Source organism: Pundamilia nyererei, unplaced genomic scaffold (assembly GCF_000239375.1).
Source record: "Pundamilia nyererei isolate P.nyererei 1_Seehausen unplaced genomic scaffold, PunNye1.0 scaffold00045, whole genome shotgun sequence".
NCBI classification, from domain to species: Eukaryota; Metazoa; Chordata; class Actinopteri; order Cichliformes; family Cichlidae; genus Pundamilia; species Pundamilia nyererei.
In genome coordinates, this window is record NW_005187446.1 from 132,343 (window position 1) to 156,182 (window position 23,840).

Consider the following 23,840-nt stretch of genomic DNA (forward strand, 5'->3'; position numbering starts at 1 on the left):
CACACACACACAAAACTTGGTTCTTGTGAGTCTGCCTCAATAGAAATTTATTTCTGTTCAAAGCCCTAATATTCCCAGACAGGTTTTAGGTATCCTCCAAAATTGATGGACGCCATCAACCAATCAACATGACAAATTTCCGAACATTTTATTAATAGAATAATAAATTCAGAAGGTCGTGCAGCCTCAGCAGAGTTATGTGCTCTTTGAGTGCTTTGTAATGCACTTTGCCTGCGTTGTCTCATCCTTCAGTTAATGCTTTTCGGATCTCTGCGTAATGTACACTATGCACTTTGAGTACAACAGCATGTGCTCGAAAAATGGAAAATCTTACACTCCAATAGCAAAACTGGACCTGCAATAATCATGAAAACCTATGGCAAAAAAAATAATAGAAGATGGGCAGAAAGAGAAGCTGAAAGACTGGAATAAAGTACTTAAAACACTTCAAGCAAATTCCTCTCGAATATGAGTCCAACCAATGTCAAGACTCACTTGACAACATGGGTGGAATAAGCCTTTACTAGAAAGTCAGCTCTGATGCCTCCTAATTGTAATTCCATAGTAAAGAACCCCTAGCTATGTAAATAAATGGTGGGGCAGGCATCTGTGGGACAAAGGGAAGGGAAGAGAAAGGAGCAGAGGAGGGAAGAGGTAGCACACAGAGCCCTTCAGCAGGAGAAAGCCTCTGTAAGCAGTGGGGTAATCACTGAACCAGGCCAAAACTTTAATTAGTTTGAGGAAGGAGGGGGAAGAAGAAAAAAAAATCAATGCACTTTACAGCTTCCTCTACTCCCCTCTCTCACTTTCCCTCGTTCACATATTCTCTCGCGCAGAGAAGCTCTAACCTCTCTATCTCTCCTGTCTTAGCCCTGTGCTCTAGTTACTTCTCTCTGTCTTTATCCATCTTGCTCCAACACTGCCACCGTCTTCTGCTCCTTGTGCTCAGTCTCTCCCTCTCGCTGTCCTTAACCTCATCCATCTCATGAAAACTGCATAATGGAATTAGGCTCAGATAGCAAGTACTGACCCAGGCACAGCGAGAGAAGGATTCATCGGAAATGACCCAAAAATCTCTGACTCATTTAACAGAATATCTGGCTAAAAGACGGATAAATTAGATTAAAGCCATTAGGACGCTGTTGCAAAACTGACCCGATTCTAAATACACGCCTTAATTAGGATCTACATCTATGGTGGGTGTAAGCAAAATGTGTGACTTTGCGCATTACTTACTTTGCTGCCAAAAAAATAAATAAAAAATAAAAGACAGAATTCACTTTACACTGGTGTAAACATGATGAATAAAACAAGTGGGCTGAGCGGTAAACATTGTCTGATGTTTAACCTCTGCAGCGCCACAGCAGAGCCGCCGCACACAAAAGCACACGCTGACATTCATACAAGTAACCCAAAACCCACTGCCTGTGTGCGGACACACACACACACACACACACAGTCCTGCGCTGCCGCACATGTACAGACAAAGTGAACCAAACACTCAGAAAAATGACATCAAACACACACAAACAGTGTCACATACACACCCACACAGTTGTTCATAGTGTGGAACAAGCCTGTTGAGTGGCAGTTAGCACCTATTCGGCAGCCATGGCAACCAGCTCCACGGCGATAGATAGCGCAGCCAAGTGGGTCAGAGTCTGTGAGTGCGATAACCTTGTAAAGATCACCTTCAAGCCAAATATATTACACAAAAATGCACTCTTCAGTTCCTCCACCAGTAAAAGCTGTGCATTTTGACCCACACGGTAACTATCAGGCAATCTGCCGCCTCTAATTATTATGAGAGAAAAAGCCCGGTAAAAGACAAGGCTCTTATCTACCCATTCAACAGATGATCAAAACTGAAAAAGGTGTCTGATGCCATTTCAAAGCTCTCTTGGTTCAATGAAATGACAAGTCCACAAGGAATTCAGCTTACTTTCAGGAAACCAGGGGACCGCTGGCTAACTGCTGGAAAGATAATGAAAGCATCTCAGTGATTGAATCAATTTTTCATAATGTCAGAGCTTTTTGTTTGTCAAAACTACCCTTTTACCACTGCCGAGGGATGTGTTCAGACTTCAGTGGTCCCACTAATTCTTTATGTAAGTGCCCTTCTGTTCTTGGACGGTTTCGCGTGGCTGGTGTGAGGAGTCAAAAGCTGCAAAACAAATTATACCAACTCGTTTTTGCAGAGAAGTGGACAAAAAGTTTGGTGGAAAAATTAGGATTTGCAGAGAACGTAGGCATATGCTGTCATGTATTTAATAGGGGTGGAATGATTCAATTTATACACTGATCTCTGAGCCACATTTTTGCATCATATCCATAGACTGCATATAAAAGAAGGACAAAGACATAGTGATGACAACCATCCCGTTAGTGAAGTCTCGAGTATTTCTGCTGTCACCTGTTTTGGAAGCAGACACGACAAGCAGGGTGTGGATCTCTCGTGTAGTGACTTGTCACTCACAATGTAAGCCCGCCCCAAAGCATTTTCTGAATCACCCTCCTTTGTGACTCTAATGAAGACCATAATTTATAACCTGATCATTGTGCTGTAATAAATGAGATTAGAAACTGGAGAAAGATCTCATTGAATTGTATCAAGTTGGGCTCCCGTTTGCCTTCAGAGCTGCCTTCATTCTTCATGGCACAGATTCAACAAGGTGCTGGAAACATTTCTCAGAGATTTTTATCCATATTAACATCATAACATCACACAGTTGCTGCTGATTTGTCAGCTGCACATCCATGATGTGAATCTCCCGTTCCACTACATGCCAGTAGGTGCTCTATCGGACTGAAGTCTGAGGACTGTGGAGGCCATTTGAGTGCAGTCATGCTGAAGAAACCAGTTGTTTCCAGTTTTGGTGAGCCCATGCAAAGTTTCCTGTTCTTACCTGATAGGAGTGACATCCAATGTGGTCTTCTGCTGCTGGAGCTTCAATGTTTCATGTCTTTCAGAGATGCTCTTCTGCATACCTTCCTCTCCGTGACCTCTGACATCAACAGGCATCTTCGCCCAGCACTGCTGTTCACTGGATATTTTCTCTTTTTTCAGATCATTCTCTGTAAACGCTGGAGATGACTGTGTAAGAAGACTCAAGTAGATTCTGATGCTCAGTTTGATCTCCAGCAGGACATCTTGACCATCTTTACATGTCTAATCACATGGGAGCACTGAGGTGCTCCCATGTGATTGGCTGAATAGGCTGAATAGATAATTACACTAACAATCGATTCACTGCCATTGACGTCTATAGCCGTCAATGGCAGTGAATGAGTCAATGGGTTTAACTCATTCACTGCCAATGGCTGGCAGTGAATGAGTTAATAAAGTGCCTGCTAAGTTTATAGTATACAGCTCATATCCAGGAGGAGGACATTTTATCATATTTGTATGAGTTATATATTAACAAAACTAACAGACTGAGTTTATGTTCTTATGATCTTTAAACATTTAGGCTTCTACCAGACTGCCACAGAACCTCCACACGGCTAACTAGCACAAACAACATAAGAACAGGACACGTGAGCCTTTTCTCAACCACTATTACCCATCATATATTTACAAACATGCTGTTTATACCAACAAGAAAACAACACAAAGCTTGGCTAACATGCCATACGCTCCCTTCAGTTTACTATAATGATGAAGCGATTCCTCCTCTTCTCTGCCACAACTGTCACTTATTCCTCCCGAGGTGTCTCTGTCACATAATCCTTCTGTTTTGTCTGCGTTTACATTCTTGCACTGAGCTGCTGCACTTAACTTTTTATGTCTACAGCAACGGGAAGGTTATCAGAAAAAGGGAAAACAGAAAAGCAAGAGACCGCGGGGGGTTCTTTTGTTGATTTTTTTAACCATTACACCTCTACTATTTAAAAAAAAAGTGTTTGTATCACAAAGTGTTTGAATACTACAATACTATTATTAATACTAGTCATCATCCTGCCAAGCGCTTTAATTCCTTAGGCTCTGGTTTGGGGAGTGCATTATAAATCAATAACACACTCTTTCAAAATGAAAATAAATAGGGCGAGTGGCTAAGCCCTGAATCCCCTGTGATGTTAAAGCTCTCTGAGTGCCAGGCAAAGTTAAATCAAATGTCCCCTAAGTTCCTCCAATACTGGAAAGCATTTTAAACAAGAATATTTATTATACTGGTTTGGCCTAACAACCCTCTGAGGTGGATAAGAGACAGTGTGCATAAGCATGAGTAATAATTGGGAGGGCTGCAGCATGAGCCATGTTCTGAACTCTGACAACAGACAGAACTTCATGACCAGACTGTCAAAAATGAATGTCCAGCAGCGCCAAACAGTCATATCCGCCCAAACAGTGTAACAGTGAATCTGCCAACACTCCCACAGAGCAATTTGCACATACACACAAACATACACATACAGTACGTGAGGTAATCGGGCACGCAGCGACACTGCCGATGCATTTACACCCACCTAAATACAAACACAGCCACGCAGTCACACATAATAAACTGTTTAACTATACAACACGCAGCATGTACTTACACTCAGCCTTGGCGCAGACCAGGCTGGCTGAGGGGTAGCTGAATGAGCGCAAGATGGCTCCAATGGCCAGGCTCAGGTCCTCGTTGCTAGGGTACAGAGTAACAGACGCAAAGCGCAGGTACGGCAGGCGAGGAGTTTCCTCGGGTCCAATTTTTACATGAGGAATCTGATGAGAGGAGAGGAAACTAATAAGAAAGGCAAGAAAACACAGATCTGTGGTGATTAAGGATGATTCATTTGAGTAGCTAGAGGCTGAGAACGGAGATGAGAAAGGTGGGAAGGGCAGAAAACGGAGGGACCTACGCCAAAAAATGCATTTAATAAAAAGAAGTAAGAAAGCAGCACGAAGTAGTGGGTGAAGCTTAATTATATCAGAAGGAACAGAACAAGCAAGTCAACATTCATCAGACCTACATGAGCAGCAATGGTAGCAAACAGGACGGGAAAAGCTATGAGACATGTTTATCTTCCACGCTCACCTCCTTCTCCCCACATATGTGACTGACAGTAGAGCCAGAGGCGGGGCTGGAGGCGGGACCTATCACAGAGACAACGCCTTTGGGTAGAATCTGACACACTGAAAGGGAACAAAACAAAAAAGGAGATAAACAGTGAATAAGCAGACATACACCTTTTCTTCTGGTTTGTTTTGAAGGCAGCGCTGCGTTAGCGTACTGAAGGGGCTGCAGTCAGGGGGAAAAGCGTGGAAATTTAAATGCAACCAAGAACTCAGAGGACGCATTACCGTTTCAGTTTAACCACTCGTTGTATTGTTGCAGCACAATCTGCCTCATTATAATCTGATTTATTTTTGAGGGAAATCCTCCAAGGACTACAACAGGGCAGCCCACGGGATGCCTGCTGCTATTATTCACTTGTTTAGATAGTCATTTTTAACGGCTTTAATGATTTTCAAGACAACTCTAGTGTACCCCTGGAATCAGAACAATACTAACAGACTGGTGGTCGGCTTCGATGAACAAACGCCAGTCTGCATTTTAATCCTGTTTGGAGGAGGACATTAGTGTGGGAGAAACAGCTTTACACATTTGTCTATTACATTAAGTATTCATGAAATTATCTGACGATTAACTCAAAGAGTTCTATGCTCAGGAATGGCTCAAGCAAACACTATTTCTGCAGTACAAGCAAGCATACTGCTGGTTTCACCTACTGTCTTCACTATAACTGTGTATTTAGTGTATAATTCACATTCCTTTGACATATTGAATTTCAGTATCAATGTTTACATTTATATTGTCTATCGTGTGTGTGTTTCCTGTTACAGTTTTCTATCTACAATACACTAACTAGGTTCATATACATAAAACGTAAAGGGTAAAAAACAGTTTCACTTATGGACAGACCTGGAAGTATTACTGATCATAATTATCATCTGAATTCCCACCTAACAAAGACAAAAATAACTGAACTGGTTTAAAATCTGTTGGAATGTAAGGAAAATTTCCACTCTAGCTTCTCTACAGCTCACACAATCGTTTCGATAAAGAATATGAACATACACAATCTGAAGCGTTCTGGCTTTTATTGTTTACCAATCATGTCTGAGTAAGCGTAGAGGACAAAGGACTGCCGCAAAGCAATCTTAAAGCCATCAACCATCATTTGGGGATTCTTTAACGTTCTTTAACGTTCCATTAAAAGCCACTTTCTGCTGCTTCCTTATTCACACATGAGGTCATCACAGCAGGTAGCTGCGCATCCTTGATTTGGCAGATTTTTACACCAGATGACTCTCCTGATACAACTCCCAAGGGATTTTTCTCTCCTCCCAAGATGAAACCATGGACCTTTCACTTATTAGGTCACCGTAAACCACTACACTATGGGATACAGCATTAGAAAAAAAATGACCACCACATATAAAAAGAAAGTCTCAAACTATCTGCTATCCTCACAGCGGGAATGGCAATCATTCCCTGAGACTACATAGGCAGACTAGCTGATGAGTTCCCAGAATGAGCCCAGATATCAAAGCAAAAGTGTAAAAAAAAGTTGCTATTTCCTGCCTGCACATAAACCCCATAAAACATTAAAGTGGCGAGTGACCCACAAGAACAGTTGGCACAGCCATAAATAAAAACATGGCAGAAGAGAGTAAATATGTTGCGGACACTAAAAAAAGAAATGAATTTAATAAATATCAACTTTCTCGCTAACATTTAATTTCTAGTGTGGTATAAACTTGTAACATTTACTTTGCATCCATACAAAGTTACCATGGTTAGTTGGAAGAGTTATTTATTAGCCGTAACCTTGACAACACCTCAGCCAAGGTAGTTATTTTCTTGGAATCACGTATTTAAAAAATAGTTTTTATAAAAATGACTACATCTTATTTTAGCTTCTATTTGGTTTTCACATGCTGAGTTAAAAGCACATGAAGTCAAAGAACAGCTTGAGAATGGTTGTGTAATATATATAATTTCCTGGGAGCACATAAATGCAGGGTTCGCTAATCGGTTCGAGGTTTAAATGTCATTTTGAACATATAGCTCAATATATGGGAAACAAAGCCGAGGTTTAGACTTATTTCCTAAACATTCCCTTTATAATCAAAACTTTGTGCTGAGCAGTGACCGTGACAGACAATGGTTAACGCCACAGGACATTTGGAGCTCTGCAGTTATTAAGTCAGCAAAACCTTTTGACTTTTATGCACTCAACGATCCCGCCCTGTAACTTTACGTGGTGTGCTGCTTTGTGGCTCAGTTGCTATGGTTCCTAAACATTTCCACTTTGCAACAGCTGATCCTGGAATATTTAGTGGGAAGAAATGTCCTAAATTGACTATTTGCAAAGGTAGCATCTTTACAATACCACATTTAGAACAACGCATTCTTTCACAAATGTTTGTAAAGGCAGAATACATGGTTAGGGCTTGATTTTATACACCTGTGGCAAAAAAAACCCCACCTAAATTCAGAGATTAACAGGTTTAGCCCAATGCTTGTGTCCATATTGTGTAAGCAACACTGGGAATACTATCCACTGAGAGGCTAAAAAATACCTACTGACAGATTTTTGTACTCTCTCTCTTAATCCCTGCTAAGCTCTTTTTTTATTGACAATGTTTTTGTGAATCCATCTAAAAAATTATTCACAGACACATCAAAAATGCCTGATGACTAAACTGTGATTATTTTCCTTTACTGTGTATTAGCTTGTTGTATTAATTGATTCCAATGTGCGAGCTTACAGTATATGCTCATATTGTGCCTGTGTGTGAATGTGCATAAGCGTCTGCAGAGAGGGTTTGTGTGTGCATGCATGTGTAAAGGCCTGTGTGGGTTGAGTGTGTGCATGCGCGCCTCAGTTGTAGCCGTAAGATGACGAGCTCTCTGATCCAGAGACCAAAAAATGCTTTGAGCAAACAAGCCTGTCAGAGTCTCCTGCCCATTGGTCAAGGACACACACATACACACACCCCTGCAACTCAAGCATGCACATATGTACACAACCCTTCTCAAGCACACACAGACATTTTGCCAGTAGCTTGTGGCAGGGTCGCTGACCGATTAGAATAGGAGCAGGGTTTCTATCTCTTCAGTGGTTGGATTCAGCAGTGCTTCCTTCTGTCTTTGCACACTCTCTATATCAATACAGTTTTCATGAAGCAGCCTCTCTGCTGCGTTCTGTTTGCCTGTACTGCTGATCTGTATTAGTATTTGATGATTTGTTTTCATCATGGTCTGCACAGCACACAGCGCCAGCTGTTACTGGAGGGCACAGGTCCACTGTTTTTAATGAGACAGTCTTAGTGGCCCATTACTGGTCTCCAATGACATGTAAACTAATCAGCAAAATCCCTTACTGGCTCCTAATCGCATGAAAGTGCTGGTGTTTTATCACCCTATGTATCATTTGAGGTTTTTGTTTTTAAAGAGGCAGCTTTTGAGAAAATGCAATCTTATGTATTTATAACTCTATAACAGCACATTTCTGAAGTGTTTTAGAATTAAAGTACTGCAATATTGCTGCTCCTGGTTCTTCTCTCTATTTGTCACTATTACTGTTAATATTAAAGACTACCAATAAAACCTTCTTGTATCCCCAGTTTTCACTCTCTGTGGGGCATTATGTCCCAGTGGACAATAGTGTTTGCTGGAATGTGATTCTGCCACAGTGGTCATTCTCACACCACTCACTGGTGTCTGTAGTGTCGTACTGGGAGTCTTTTTGCAGCTCATATATGTCCACCTCCACGCGGGCTCGAGCTGGACCCTCCATCACGCTGTTGATGTTCTCCCTGGCCAGGGCCAGCGCCAGCCGCTCCCCACGCCCACACACAGACTGGTCATCCAGGATTGCAGCTAGAGAGGGAGAGATAGGTGAAGTAGAGGAGAGGATGGATGGATGGATGAAGATGGAGGGCAGTGGAGAGTGGGAGAATGAGTAGTGAGGAGGTGAGGAGAAAGCTAAAAACATAACAAGGCGTAAAGCTGGAAGACGAGTTAACAATATTATCCATCCTCATGTAAATGTGGGAATGTGTAGTGGGTGGACAAGTGGGGCTGATAAAGGGATCACAGCCACCGACTGCCAAAGGAATGAGGTACTCGTCCTCATTCAGATTAGTATGTGTGCCAGATGCAAACAACATCATAAATCAAACATTTTGGGAAATGTGCTTATTTGATTTGCTTCTGAGCGCTACATGAGAGGACACATATTATCATCATTTGGGTTTTTTCACTGAATATGATTCTGTTTTATTAACGATAAATCTAAGTGGCTCAAGGTGGTGCCTGGTTTGAGACTGGAGGGAGACACAAAGCCAGCCTCAGAGGGTCACAGGTTAGTGGACTCCTAATGCTGGTCCCAAGCCCATGTAGATCCATCTGCTGTGGGAAATAAGGAAGCAACCAAGTGTACCTTTACTAACTATGAACCTGGATCAAGGCCTCAGCACACATTTGTACGTGGATGATAACATTACTTTACACATTTACCATATGCTGGCACACCTTTAGCCCCAGTAATAGACTGGGAACTTCTCTAGGCTGTATACCTCCTCTTGCATTATGGAAGTAGGTACTAAAGAAGATGGATGGATGGATGATTGGATGGATCTCTCGTTATGTGTTTACACACCATTCTGCATTTAATCATTAGTATTATTAATCACTGGCTCCCTTCCATGGTGTGGTTTTTTTGTCCCTTCTCTCGTCCCTCAACTCTACACAGATGGCTGCCCTGCCTGTGCCTGGTTCTAGCGGATGTCTCTTCCTGTTAGGTTTTCCTTTCCACTGTTGCCAAGTGTTTGCTTAAAGGGGTGTGTGGCGTGAATAAGGCACGGCGGGACCACGGAGCAACGTTCAGAGCCAACTTTATTTACTTCACGTCACACCACACACCCACCAACCCCTGAGTCCCCGTGTTTTAACACGGCGGGCGTGATTGCGGATGCCGTGCAGGTGCGTCCGCACGGCACCGCAAACCATGCCCCACCACAGGGTGTTTTTTGATTGTCTTTTTCCCCCCCTGTATTATTGTGGGGTCTTTACATTACAATATTAAAAAAATGGCTTGAAGTGACTACTGTTGCGATTTGGCACTTCATGAATTGAACTGAATGGAAGTCAACTGAACTGAACCGGATGGATGGATACATGGATGCATAGATAGATGGAACACTCTTCAAGAAGTTTCCTTTTGCCATGATATTAATTTTGGGCACGGATGAGTTGTGGTGTGGTGCCGATTGACAGCATCCTTCGAATAGCTCAGAAATACTGAGAAAACAATAGAATTTGTGTAATTTCCACATATAGAGAACAACAATATAGAACAACAAAAAAGAAGAAGAAGAAGAAGAAGTAGTGTGTCTTTGATGAGAGTTGTTTGACCCCTTTATGTGGATATGGCAGGACAGGTGGCCACTCACCCATGCGGACAGAGGAGAGCAGAGGGGCCTGACTGAGGGAGCGTGGCGGCATGGTGACTAGCAGGAAGGAGAGGAAGTGTATTGACAGCAGCAGTGCTGGCAGAGCCGGCATCTTCTACTGCTCCTCATGGAGAATGGTCTGCTGGCTGCCTGTACCGCCACCTGCAGGAGCGGAGGAATGCATGACATGTTACTTCACAAAAAAAAAAAATCACTGTCCTGGCTTTAAAGAGGTCTCTCTTCAAATTGTCATGATTTAGCTCATCTTCAATTTGCACTGTCAGATTCCCACGGAGTGGAAGCACCTGTAATTCGACAGCACATACAATAAAAAATCAGCTATGAAGATGTTCACTGTCACTTCACAAGGCAGCCCAGTCCTATGCATACAGCCTGTCTAATCATAAAATACAGTACACACAGCTCTATTCACGTCTCCTGTGGAAAGGCTGCCGTTTAGAAGTGACAGGATCCATCCTTGAAGGGATCTCCAGAGGCAGTTCAAAGAAAACATCACAGCTGACACGCAAGATGTCACGCAGTCAGTCATGCACATCCTTATTGTACATACACACATATATACACAAGCGCAAACAAATGCAAACACACAGATATGTCAATACGCTAGAAACACAGAGTTCATGACAAAGACAACTGCCTTGAACAGTGTATGTATATTCCTTACACCCCCACTACACAAGATACGCATTTACGTGTTTTTTTTGTAACCTAACCTCCATCACAACCTTCAAACAGACACACAAACACAAAGAAAGAAACGGAGCTCAGCTGAGCTCCAGTGGTGCTAAGCAGCTCTCTCCAGGAGTGACACATCCTTGCTCTGACTGACAACATGACAAGGCGGTGTGAAAGAATGGAGAGATGAAGGGAGGGATGAAGACAGAGGAGAGGGGAAGGAGTGCTGTGTGACAGCCAGGCTAGGGGGAGGGGGAGGGGGGTGTTGGTGAGGAGGTTATGGTGGTAGAGGGTGTTGACTTGGGATTGTTTCAAGCATCTCGTTCACTGGTCTGAGGTCTTGACAGACAGCGGGGACACTCAGGTTCAGGACCTTGAATTGACCCTTGCAGCTGAGAACGGGGGCTGATGGATTCATAGGGACTGACCTGAGACCCTGACGAATGCATGCAGGGGTGAGCTGGTATTATTGGAGCATACACTGTGTCTGCATCAAAGACACAGATCACGAGGATTGTCTTTGTTGAATAAAAACGCCTCCACCTTCTGTCCTTTTTTTAATAGCCATATTCACTTTGAGATGTCCATGTTATCTTTGTTTTTTTACCTCACTCACCTTTCCAACACTCGTTTGACTTTGATGTTTAAAGCACATCAAAAAAATCTGCAACCCTCTGCTTTGAATCTATCTTCACAGTCTTCTGAACCAGCCACACTTCCCCTTTCCTCTGCTTTTTCTTTGCTCTTTATGCAATAACCGACCTCCCATTCATCCTGCCTGACTTTACATGTCTCGCAATCGAAGGGTGGGCAAATGTGCGCGTCAACATGTTTGTAATACTAATAACATACACCATACCGTGCAGATGGCTGTGCCGCTCTCATTATGGTCGCTGTAGTTCAAAGTGAACAGAGGCAGAGCTTATGCGAGGCCATCTGTATGTGTGACACAACATAGAATAAGAGGCACAATATGGGAGCAATTTTCCATCTCATTGTTTTCCATAAATCATTCCTGTTCAACACAGTGTGTCACGGCAAAGATGGAAACTAGTAAGTAGTTCACCAACAGTTTAAAGTTCCTCCTTGTCATCATGTTTGTGTGCACGAATTCAAAGTTGAGCGCACAACGAGCTCAGCGTGGCACACTGCTGTAACGCAACTGTGCGTGGTGCTGCAAGTACTCCATTTTGCTGGCTTTTACTATTGTATTCTGTTTGCTTGCCGTACCAGTGGTTTCCTTCTCAATTTACTCTTCACCAAATTGTGTGTGTGCACGTGTGCGTGTCCCTGTGTTTATTCCAGTGCATGTATGAGCGTGCGCTTTCCTCGTGTGCGTGATGGGGTATTGATCGAGGCCAGCCGAAGTGGCGGGCCCTCAGGTGCAGTCAATCAAAACAATGGGGAACCTATCATGGGAGCGCTGCATTTCACAGGAGCCATTTGATTGGCTATTACCAAGAAGCAGATTGCCCTGATGACGAATAAGATCCGAACTGAGGCTATGCCTTCATCAGTGATGGGGAGGAACTGGTGCTATTTCATTGTTATTGAGAGCTATTGACAGCATTGGACAGAGAAGATTATAGTTTCTGTACTCCAAGGAGAGGAATAGTGGGAGTGAGGAAGAAGATGGAAATCTGCGATAGAAGTAGAATAAGAGGAGAATAAGAGAAAAAAATCAAACCGAGGGAATAGGCTTGTGACGATGAGGGAATAAAAGAGCAAAATTGAATACAGAGAGAAGAGATTGGAAAGTGTCTCTGCAGGAGGAGACGCAGAGGAGTATAGAGACAGAAAGGCAGCGGTGAAAAAGTATATTTCCTCAAGGACTGTACTCAGGTATCAATCTGAAGTACTTCCAATTTTCTCAAGTATTTTTTAATCTAAGTTACTTCATACTTGCACTATATTTAAAGGGAAATGTGTGTTTTTCCTTTCACTACGTGTGTTTGACATCAAATAGTTTGTTTTTTGGAATATAATTATCAAACAAAATGTGTAACACACTGTAAAACAAATATGCCTCATTGCTGTCAAATAAGCTCCCAACATTAAAGTGGGTATTTTTAATTATCTCACCTAACCGCACCATTAAAATTCTACTCACACTGTATGTCAAAAACTAGTCTCTAATGTGGTGCATATAATAAAATATATTCTATCATACATAAAAGGTCATTTTTGCATATGGTTACTATTTCCCAAAGACAAAAGAAGTAGAAAAAAACGACAAAGAGTCATATGTCTCATGTACCACTAATGCAGCCTCTTTTTTGCTAGTTTTTTATACAGCAAAATGTTTATTTTTAGAATTACAGTTGTGTAAAAAAGACAGAAAGATAACAAGAAAAGATTTACTGGATGGTAATGCTAAACCACCAAGAAGATTCATGGATGTAATGAAGAAGGACATTCAGAGGGTTGATGTGACAGAAGAGCATGCTAGTGATAGGGTGAGATGAAGGCACCCTACTGTGGGGACCTCTAAAGGGAGTGACTGAAAGATAAAAAAGAAGAAGAGGCCAGTCGTGAAAAATAAAAATTTTCATAGCAGCAGTTCTGTAGCAAACTAAGTACACTCTTATTGAGTCTACAGGAATTAGGATAGTAAGCAGCAGCCCTTTGTCACCGATCAAAGCATTCAGGTGAGTGTTAACACAGAGCCACAACCTTAAAGAGAGTGGACATCACAGAAAATTCACTCCAAGGTCATAATGTGCAATCTTCAGAGAAACAGCAAAAAAGCCCAAAAGCTACAGCTCAGACTCTACAGGCCTCAGTGAGCATGTTAACAGTTAGAGCTGACAGTACAATAAGACCAAGACTGAACAAGTGTGGTTGTTTGGAAGGGTTACCTGAGAAAGCTTCTTCTTTCTGAAAAGGACATGGCAGCACGGCACAGATTTGCAAAGTTGGATCTGAACAAACCACAAAATTTCTGGAACAATTGGACAGCCAAGACTAAAGTGGAAGATGTTTAACCGTAATCCACAGCACCACCACCGTCGGCAGAAACAAAACACAGCACCTTAAAAAAAAACACTTCATACCAATTAGCAGGCACAGTTGTGTAGTGCTGATGATTTTGGCTTGTTTTGCAGCCACAGGACCTCTGTACCTTACAGTCATTGATTCAACCACAAAGTCCTCTGAATGCCAAAATGTTCTAAAGTCATATGAGCGACCGTAACAGCTAAAACTCGGCCGAATTTAAATCTTGGCTCACACAAACAGATACCCTCAAATCACACAGACCTGAACTAATGTAAAAATAGTTACAATGAATTCAAGCTATTGCTGCTATAAGTGATTCTAAGAGCTACAGAAGGATGTACTTAGATTTTCAAAGACCTGCATAGAGTCCAGTGAAAACGTACATGATTGTATATTAAATGTTAAAAATGCCAAAGGTTTTCTTACATTTCTTTTCCATATGAGAATTTGGGTTTTTTACTGACAATATATGAATGATATTATAATAGTCAATAGTCAGTGAAACACTGTCACATTACCAATAAGTCTGATTACTGTCTGACATTATAAACAGCTTTACGTTTAATAATCCAGAGGAGAAAAACAGTGATCAAAACTAAGGTCACCAGTTGTAGTTACTGTGGATGTAGCTTATACAGCGCTATTTTATAGGTGTGCAGCAGTAACATTTATACAAACAATTCAATACATTTCAACTTATAAACACCTAATTCAAACACATAAATTCATGTTTTAAATCCCTCTTTTTGTTTCTATTGTTTCAAGTGCATTTTATGTTAGTAATGTTAGGTGCAACATACAATTCACTGCCGGGTGATAGAAATCCAGAGAAAACAGTATGAACCTGTATTTTAGCACTCATGGTTTTCTAGGAAATTCTGATTATCATTGCAACAATACATTTTACCTATGATGGTTTTTGCCGCAATAACTGTGGCATGAAATTCTGGGTCTGAGCACCTCTTCCATCACTGCAGGTGAACGAAAGAAAATAAGCGGCTGCAACGCAGCAGAATAGGATGAGGGGAATTTGGTGAGACACACAGTCAGAAAGAAATAGAGAGCAAATGTTGAGAGACTATTGCCGTGTTTAATTTGCGAGGGCTGTGTTTCTGGCGGCCGTACCAGCTCCACTGCTACAGTAGTACATGGATGAGTCCCTGTAGTAGTCAGGTGTCAGTCTGCAGGGAGCTGAAGCAGCAAGAGGGCCGAGCAGAGCCAGACTAGTCTGAGCTGTAGAGAAAACACTGCTTCAAGCTCCCCTAGCTCGCTTTCATTCTGCACCCTGCTGTAAGTCACCCCACATGCTGGCACCGCTGACAAATACACAAAAGCTAAAATATATAAATATCCTGACTTTCTGTGTGCATGTGTGTGTTTGTGCATGTGTGCAGGACAGTGTATAAAAGAGAGAGAGAGAGGGAAAATGGAGAGTTTGAGTGGAGCACGTTCATTCCAGTTGGAGATTTAGTTGTTTGGTGCATGCATTCATCTTACTGTGTGTGTGTGTGTCTGTCTGAAAACATATGCATATTTGTGTGTGCTTCTTTTTGTTTGTGTGTAAATGCTGCAGACTTGGCGGCTCGCTTATAGTGTCTGCAGAGCCTATTATGAAAGAGAAAACCGTAAAATCAGAGATCTTAATTATCTAGAGAGAGCACGAGGGAGAAGGGGTGGGTGGGTTGTATGGCAGAGTAGGAGAGAGGAGAGGGACGGGGGGGGGGGGGGTGTATGGAGAGAATCAGAAAACGAGGGAATGCTATCTCGCCTCGCACCCCCAGGCAGATGAAGAGAAGACGAACAGAGACTAAGGCAAAGAAAGCGGGATGAGCGATAGCAGGGGAGGAGTTGGGGGGAAAAATAGAGGAATGCAAAGAAAGAGAAAAAGAAATCAGACGGAGAAATACAGCTTGAGGGGGGGAGAGGAGAAGGAGAAGGGTTTCAGCAGGGGGTGGGCTGGCGAATGATTTGTTTTTCCCCTTCTGCCTCTTTGTATGACACAAGAAAATCTGACAGTTATCATAATGGAAGGATGAATCATTCCTATAATTGAATTTGCAAGTGGAACGGCTTCAGTGACTGTGGATTTAAGGAGACTGTACCGCCAGCCATTATGGGACACAAGTGCTATTTTGCTCATTTTTCTCACAATTAACAGTCACTGCTGACTAGAGCCGGCCGGTTTGCAGACAGCTGGGCTAGCGTGCCTGAATGAGCGCGGTCAGGCCATTTCAGAGCATTCGTTAACCCCCAGACAGCAAGAACGAGCCGAGTGGTCGGTCTAGTTAATGTGTGTGTGTTTGTGTGCATGTGTGTGTGTGAGTAGTTTGTGTACAGTGGGGGTGGAAAAGTACTAGGGACCCTTCACTTTGGCCCTCTTGGCAGAATTATGTCTTGAGCTCTTTGTGTCGCATCTAATATCAAAGCAGAAGCACATGTTCTTGGTCGCATTGACTCAGCATTTTGGCTTTGGACCCCTTCACTTTACCTTGGATGCACCTCTCTAATCTCCCCATTTCTGACTTTCTCTTCTAGCTTAGCTTTGTCCTTCTCTCTCTTCCTCTTTTCAGAAATGCACTTTTCTTTCTAAGGATTTTAACATCATCGTTGCCATCCCTTTCAAACTTAGGCTGAAGATTTCAAGGTGAAGTTGAACATTTTGAGAAACCATGATTTATTCATGTGACGCTGCCTACCAGTGAGCCGTCTATCTGAAGTTTGATTTTTGAAAATGTTTACTTGACTGGAGAATGGTGGGTAAAAGGTTATATTAGCTTGGCCACACAGAATAACAAAGAGTGAGCCTTCCACTCATATTTTAAAACTACTCCAAATGCAAAGTAAACCTTACAAAGGCAGTGGGCACAATAACATGAACAGCTATAGTAAATCATTCAAATTTGAAATAGTGCAGAAATAAAAGTGACGGTGCTAAATATTTGTTTTATGCTAAGAGTTTCTCTCATTTGAGATCAACATTGCAAACTGCAATCTGAAAAAATGTGTTAAATCAACTCTATCATTAGAGCTTCTGCAAAAACATCAACTTCTGCTAACATCTTTAAAACCCTTTTTTTACAAGGCAACTGAAACCCCACAGTCTGAGGCGAAGGATCGACCGGGCTTACAGGTTTTAAAAAGCAAACACTTATTTCGTCATTGCATTGATGAAATCTCTGAACTCCTGCAGCTTCCTGTAAGAAAGCCATTCATGATGCTGCAATTGAAAGGGCACGGTTCATCCTGCACCGTTAACACATGACTGTCCAAATTTGTGACAGGCAATTCTGTGCTGACAGTCTCTGAGAAAGGCAACTTCATTTTCTGCAGATCTTTAATCAATCTTGATAATCCCTTCTGAGAATAAATGCCAAACCACTGCAGGATCCAGCAAATCGAGTGTTGATTTTTCGCAATTTCCTTTGACTGTAAATGGATTTTGGGCTGTCGATCAGAAAAAACGAAAAAGTTGAAGATGTTACCCCAGCTTCTGTTAAATGTGAAGGCAACAAATAATCAAGCAGATTGGCAAAAAGAAAGCAAAACAAGCCCTCATCATCATCATCATCATCATCATCACTATTCCACTAGCAGGATTTACTGCATGGCTTTTTTGACTGCATCAGGTATTTCCACTATTGTGGCCAACGCAAGTCACTCAGATACTTCCATATATTTCGTATGTCTCCACCTTGTCCTCTTTCAGCAGTGCTGCAGACACTTTGAGCTCTCATTTTCACCTTCTCCTCTCTCTCTGCTTTCTCCCACATCCCTGTATCTCCTCTCCCTCAGCCTCGATCTGTTTTGTCTCATCTTCAGGAACACTCTATACCCCTGTCTCTTTACTGACCCCTCTCTTCTCGTTCCCCATCTTAGCTCTCAGCGGTCTCTTCAATCTCGACAGTGCACTTTCTCTGTTACAGCCTCTCCTTCCCCCCTCACCCATCTCCCCCCTCTCTCTCCCTCTCTGTTCATTGAACATGGATAAATTCTTCCCAGTGTTCTCCTTGACAAAGAGGCCCTCAGTCGGTGACACCGCCTGCTTGGGGAACCACCGTGCTCCTGTGACACTGTCACATCTGAGTATGTCACGCACAAACGTACACACAGGCACCCGAAAGCTGCACGCACATGCCCAAACTCTCAAACAAAACTCTGTGTGTGTGTGTGTGTGTGTGTGTGTGTGTGTTTGCTTGCTCACGCGTAAGTGCGTCATTTGATTTGTTTTTTCTTTGTCCGAGTTCCGATGCGCGTCGTTGTTTTATTTGTTTGCATGCGCCAGCAGCAAGTTTACATTTCAGCCCTCCTGCATGCATATGTACCACCTGCTGTTCAGATCAGAGCCAAGGCATGTGTGCACGCGTGAGTTTGTGTGTGTGTGACATTCAGTTCACTGCTTTCACCACAAACGATGCAAAAAGATGCGCGGCTCACTGTATCCAGCTGTCGGTGCAGTTCCCACTTGTTGCAACTGTGGCTTATGTAAGCACAGCACTTTAATCACAATTAGGGAGCTCTCCTTGAACTCACTCGCCCCCTGGCTTGTTTGGAGAGCTAAAATTTGCGTTCAGAGCAAAGCCTTGGAATGTATAAGAGTGATATTATTGCGCAGGGCACTGCGAAGAGAACAATGTCTGAGTAAGAATAGAGCGCTGTCAGTTTAAATCAGTGGAGGCTATTGGGTGGACGTCAGAGTGGATATAAAATCTTTTCACTTTCATCATAAACTGATTTTACGTGTTTAGTTATAGGAATTTATGTAAGTGTGTCCCCATCATTGAGGTAGAAATGTCTTGAGCGTTTAATTTTTATTAACTGTTATAATTTTGTGCTATTTTTATAGTAGTTGCCTTTTCCACAACTGCTGCTCCTTACTGCACAGCCGGCCATCCACGGAGGAGGGATGTCTTTTTTGGATTGCTTCTCCTGAGGATTCTTTTCATTGTTCTTTTTGCTCATGTGCTAAAGGATTTTTTTCCCTCTATATGCGTGTGTGTGTGTGTCAGTAGTATTTTTTTCTTAGAGAGCTGTGCGAGCACCACAGTCAGCATGTAAACCCATTGAGATATTTGTATGTCATGACAGTTTAATACAAATAAAGCTGATTTAGCATAAGTTGAGCTGATGCAGTGTCGCGAAGACGTCGTATTAACACGGAGATGTTGATGCATGTAACATTATGTACAGCCAGCAAAAGTGTGTTGCATCACAAAAGCATATCAGAGTTATAAATTTTGTGTGTCTGACTGAGAGGATATTACTTTAAAATTACAACGTGCGGCGAACATGAAATAGAAATCGGAAATGGCCCGGCTACGTGCGGTGAGACAGACAAAGGTGGTGCGTTTGCCCATCGCACTGCCACAGCTCTGCGATGAACCGCTGAACCGACTCCACGCAGCTCTCCCACTTAGACACCCACGCACCGCGCTCACTCTCTCGCTAACTCATGCACAAACACACACAACACACAAGATTTACAAAAACACATCCAACACATTCACCTTCACGCACACACACATCCAACACAGGTTGAGGATAAAATGACTCAGATGGCATTCAGTCTCTGTCTCTCTCTCTCTCCGTTTCTCGCTCTCTCATTGTCAGGTTTTGCTACCGTGGCAACAGAGTCGAGGATGAGAGGAGGAGGAGGGGGGGAGTGCGAAGGAGAGGAAAAGAGAGAAGCGAGGAAAAGTGATGGAACAAGTAAATGAGAGATCGGGGAGTCAGAGACCACTGGTCGTGTGAAGCGGGGCTTTGCTTTGCTGCTGCAGTGTGTGTGTGTGGTTGTGTGTGTGTGGTTGTGTGTGAGAGAGAGAGAGAGTGTGAGAGAGAGAAAGAGAGTAATTACGCTCTAGTAGTGAGAGGCAGAAACAGAAAGAATGTGTTTCTAGTACGTGACCAGGAACAAGAGTGCACATTGTGTTCGACTCAGGTGTGTGTAGTATATATATGACCGGGACTTGCTGCATGTCCACTCAGATGCTTGTGTAATTTTGTCTCACACAGCTAAATCTAAAATTGGTCGTGTCAGATCAGGACAAGCCGTCGTACTCTCATTGCCGACAGAAAGCAACCAGGAGGGGAGGAGAAAGCTAAAACAGAAAAAGAAGAGGGAAAAAAGGGAAAGTCAAAGGGGAAACCAAGTGCTGCAAAAGTGCTCTTGTGATTCAAGTTTACATGTGGGGCTTCTGGTTTGTGTTTTCGTCTGTACTAATTTGCTCTGCAGAAAGCAGCATGCTCAAATTTGGTTTGTTTTTCAGCTGCCCCGGGCAAGAGACAAATTCTCTCTGACTGCACTTCGCAGACTCGGTTCAGGATCTGAAAAGGATTCACTTGCATCTATGCAAAGTAACTATGCAAATACCCACATATGTAGGGCAAGCCAGTGTTCCCATTCAGGACAGGAATGATCGTGCTCTCTTACAAGGTCCAAGTATCGATGTGGAACGCCAGGGTTAAAATCCTGTAAGAAAGCAAACTCTTACATCATGCTTTTTCAGCCACCTCTTTCATTTAAAGCATTTTACAAAGAAATCTGGGAGAATTTTATTTCTTTGCCCAGGAAAAAAGAAGCATGTGCCTGGACTTGTAATAAATGAACAAGACTTGAATCATCTCAAAGTTAGATGAAGGGCATTTTTTTAATCACTGCTGGTATTATGAAAGACTTTCAAACAGCCTGTAAGGCAATGTAAAAACATCTTCGGTTTCCATGAAATGTCTTCCTGTGACATTTAACATTTTACAGCCTTTAACTTGATCGTTTAAACGATCACAGAAGGGGGAGACTTTAAATTTAGCAAGCGCGCAAGAACGGCAATTAATCAGAAACTTCCATTTGTCCTAGTACTTCCCAACCAGCTCCACATCCTTGTAGAATCAAAGCTTTTTTTGTTTCGCCACATATTTACTTGTTTAGCTCATTATTTTAATATATTTAGAAGCAGGCACTGCGCTATGAATAAAAAATAATCAGATTTAACAAAGACAAATGCAGTAATTATCTGTCGTCTTATCTTCATGATTTTCTTTTCTGTCCGACATTGTTTTCGAGTTGCGTTGAGATTTTGTGCCTGAGGATAAGTGAATGAAAAATACATTTTTTACTTTTGAAGCTGCTGCTAAAATAGCTGAGAACTTTGCATTAGCGCCAGATGGTGAATATAAGCCGTGAATAATGCCATGCGACTCGAGACATCGCCAATCTGTGTTGACTCAGCGACAATCTGAAGTCTGCGCCTTAAAAGATAATACTGACTGTGGCCTTAGTGTTACCAAAGTGGGAAAAATCTCGCTGTCGCCAAAACCTGAGTCTAAAAATACCACCTATGAAATAAAGGCAAAAATGAAATGACTCAATTTTTTATCCCCAAATGTGCTTAGATAACTGAAAAAAAGCTGGTGGCTGTATTGGATTACATAATTGATCAAGTTCTTTATGAGCCATTTCATTTAAAAGAAAAAAAACTGCACCATCCATTTTAAAAAGGTCACAGAAGCGATTGGATAACACAATGAAGCCCTGAGGGACTTTTTTTCATCATGTCTCCTGCTGGAAAACACATGGGTATGGATAGAGCTCCTGACCTTGGGTGATGTTATTCCTTCTCTCCCATGTTGTCTTTCTTTCTGCAGCCAGAACAGTGGAAATGCCAGGAAAATAATTTTTAATAATAATGTCCTTTGTCAGATTGTGGCATGGAAAATGCTACGTAGCTGGAGGAGGCAACACAAAAAATAATGACTTTTCAGTATTCAGTTTGCGCCATAAATTATCCTTTTAATCAAGTGATTTTACCCTTTTTTTGTTATTTTATTCTACAAGCCTAACAGCCCATAAATACACTAATATGTGTACTTACTGACCATAAAAACTGCTTTCATCTGACCATAATTTATTATGCTAATCCTGAGGCTGTGTATGTACTATGACTACTTGCTCCAGATTCTAATTGTTCAATATGAATTGAAACTTGGTATTATGTGAATTGCTCGGATTGATATTGCTGAGCTGGTTAATCATCTGCAATACATAATAATCGCATTGAATTAGGCATGTAATTACGTTTTCAAATTTGTGGTCTAACCGGGGGCTAATGGTCGATATTCATAAAGATTTGATTCTCCTAATAATAATCTTTTTGCCTGAATGTATTGTGAGTCTCCTGAACATGTTGTACGATTCTAACACCCATGACTGAGTCTAAAATTGGTCATCTCCATTCAAGACGAGACATCACACTATTAGGTCTGACAGGAACTGACTGGGGAGGGGGAGAGGGGGGGAGAGGGGGGAGATTCAGCAAAATACTGAAATATGGAGTGACTGGACACTTTCAAAACATTGGTGTGCATCCGTTTTGCATAAACAGCTCTTTATTTGTGTATCCATCTGTGCTAAATGCATTACCGACTGCAGCATTCTGCACTTTGTTTTCAGATGCCCCAAGCAGGAGGCATTTTCAGTACCTCTCAGACCCAGCTGGGAAACAAAAAAGGACGCCACACTCAGAGCAAAAGTGAAGATATTTTGAGGATTCATCCACTTATGTTGTGTGCTACGGTGCGTTGGAAACAGCTTTTTAGGCATCAGGTTTCAGCAGTGTTACATAATAAATGTGCAAAGTATTTGAGGCAATGCAAGATTTTTAGTTAAACAAATATAATATGTTCTATATATTAATTATATGATGAAATAAATATTAGCAGTAGGAAAAAGTAATTTCCACCAAGGCTAAAAATGCCTCCACAGCATGCACAAATTGAGTCTCTAGATCTGTAAGGAAACAGTACGTAGAGCTGAATTAGCTTGTGATGTTTTCTTGAGAGCATCAGGGCCATGGTTCCCAGTTTTTCTTCTTCTTAATGTAATTTGCAAAGATAGGATGCAAAATGTCTCATTCTGTTTCCTATTTTATCTTGTAATATTCTCTGAACCAGCAACTCCCACCTGACCCTGTCCACAGGGAGGTACACCAGAGCTAAGACAGACCAATCACACTTGTATTCACAACTACAACTAATTTACAGTCACCATTTAAACTAACAGGGATTTCTTTGGACTATCAGGGTAAGCCAGAGCACTCAAAAAGAACCCACATAGACATGCAAACTCCAGAAAGACTCATAGAAAGGCCCCAGCCAGCTGGTGGATACGGACCATAGACCTTCTTGCTATGAGGCAACATTGCAACCAACAGTAATAAAGAAGTAAGTGAATAATCGTTCTAAAAGTCCTGGTTGCTAATAGACAACCAGGACTTCACGTCTAAATTTTCACTAGATTGCAGATTACATTCAACTGTTCTGTTTTCTTATCCTTAATTCAAGAGTTCAATCCTATATACTGGTGACTGCTATAGGACAAACAACTCTGGCTGCCATTTGTTTTATTGTCTTAAGTGTCATTTTAGGACACTTAAGAATTACATCAGCTGGCATAATGTTAGCTTATAACCAGGCGTTGCTGTTGTTCAGCAACAACTGAGGGGAGGGTCATATCTAATCTGTTGTCAATAAGTAACAACATTGGAAATTAGTGTGCATAAATAGTGTTTACCCATATGGAAAAGAAATAGTAAAACCATATATGATTTACTCATGAAAGTGGCCACTTTCTCATTACTTTCATATATTTTTTTAGTAAGTATCCAAAACATACAAGTTTCATTATATAATTTTTCAAGGGATCTTATAT

General features: G+C 41.9%; 1 protein-coding gene across 4 annotated transcripts in view; it reads right to left on the bottom strand.

Moving 5' to 3' along the window:
• The window catches only part of grik5 (glutamate receptor, ionotropic, kainate 5), a 94,646-nt gene that overhangs the window by 33,970 nt on the left and 36,836 nt on the right, over positions 1 to 23,840 (bottom strand). For 3 of the 4 annotated variants that reach the window (XM_005731826.1, XM_013910602.1, XM_013910604.1), the window contains exons 2-5: positions 10,448 to 10,609; positions 8,709 to 8,873; positions 5,019 to 5,116; positions 4,540 to 4,705 (exon numbers count right to left, since the gene is read on the bottom strand). In XM_005731826.1, the coding sequence (XP_005731883.1) occupies positions 4,540 to 4,705; positions 5,019 to 5,116; positions 8,709 to 8,873; positions 10,448 to 10,559 (541 nt within the window). In that variant the 5' untranslated portion in view covers positions 10,560 to 10,609. Of the gene's footprint in view, positions 1 to 1,547; positions 1,599 to 4,539; positions 4,706 to 5,018; positions 5,117 to 8,708; positions 8,874 to 10,447; positions 10,610 to 23,840 lie in introns of those variants that run through there. The other variant, XM_013910603.1, reaches the window with a different exon arrangement.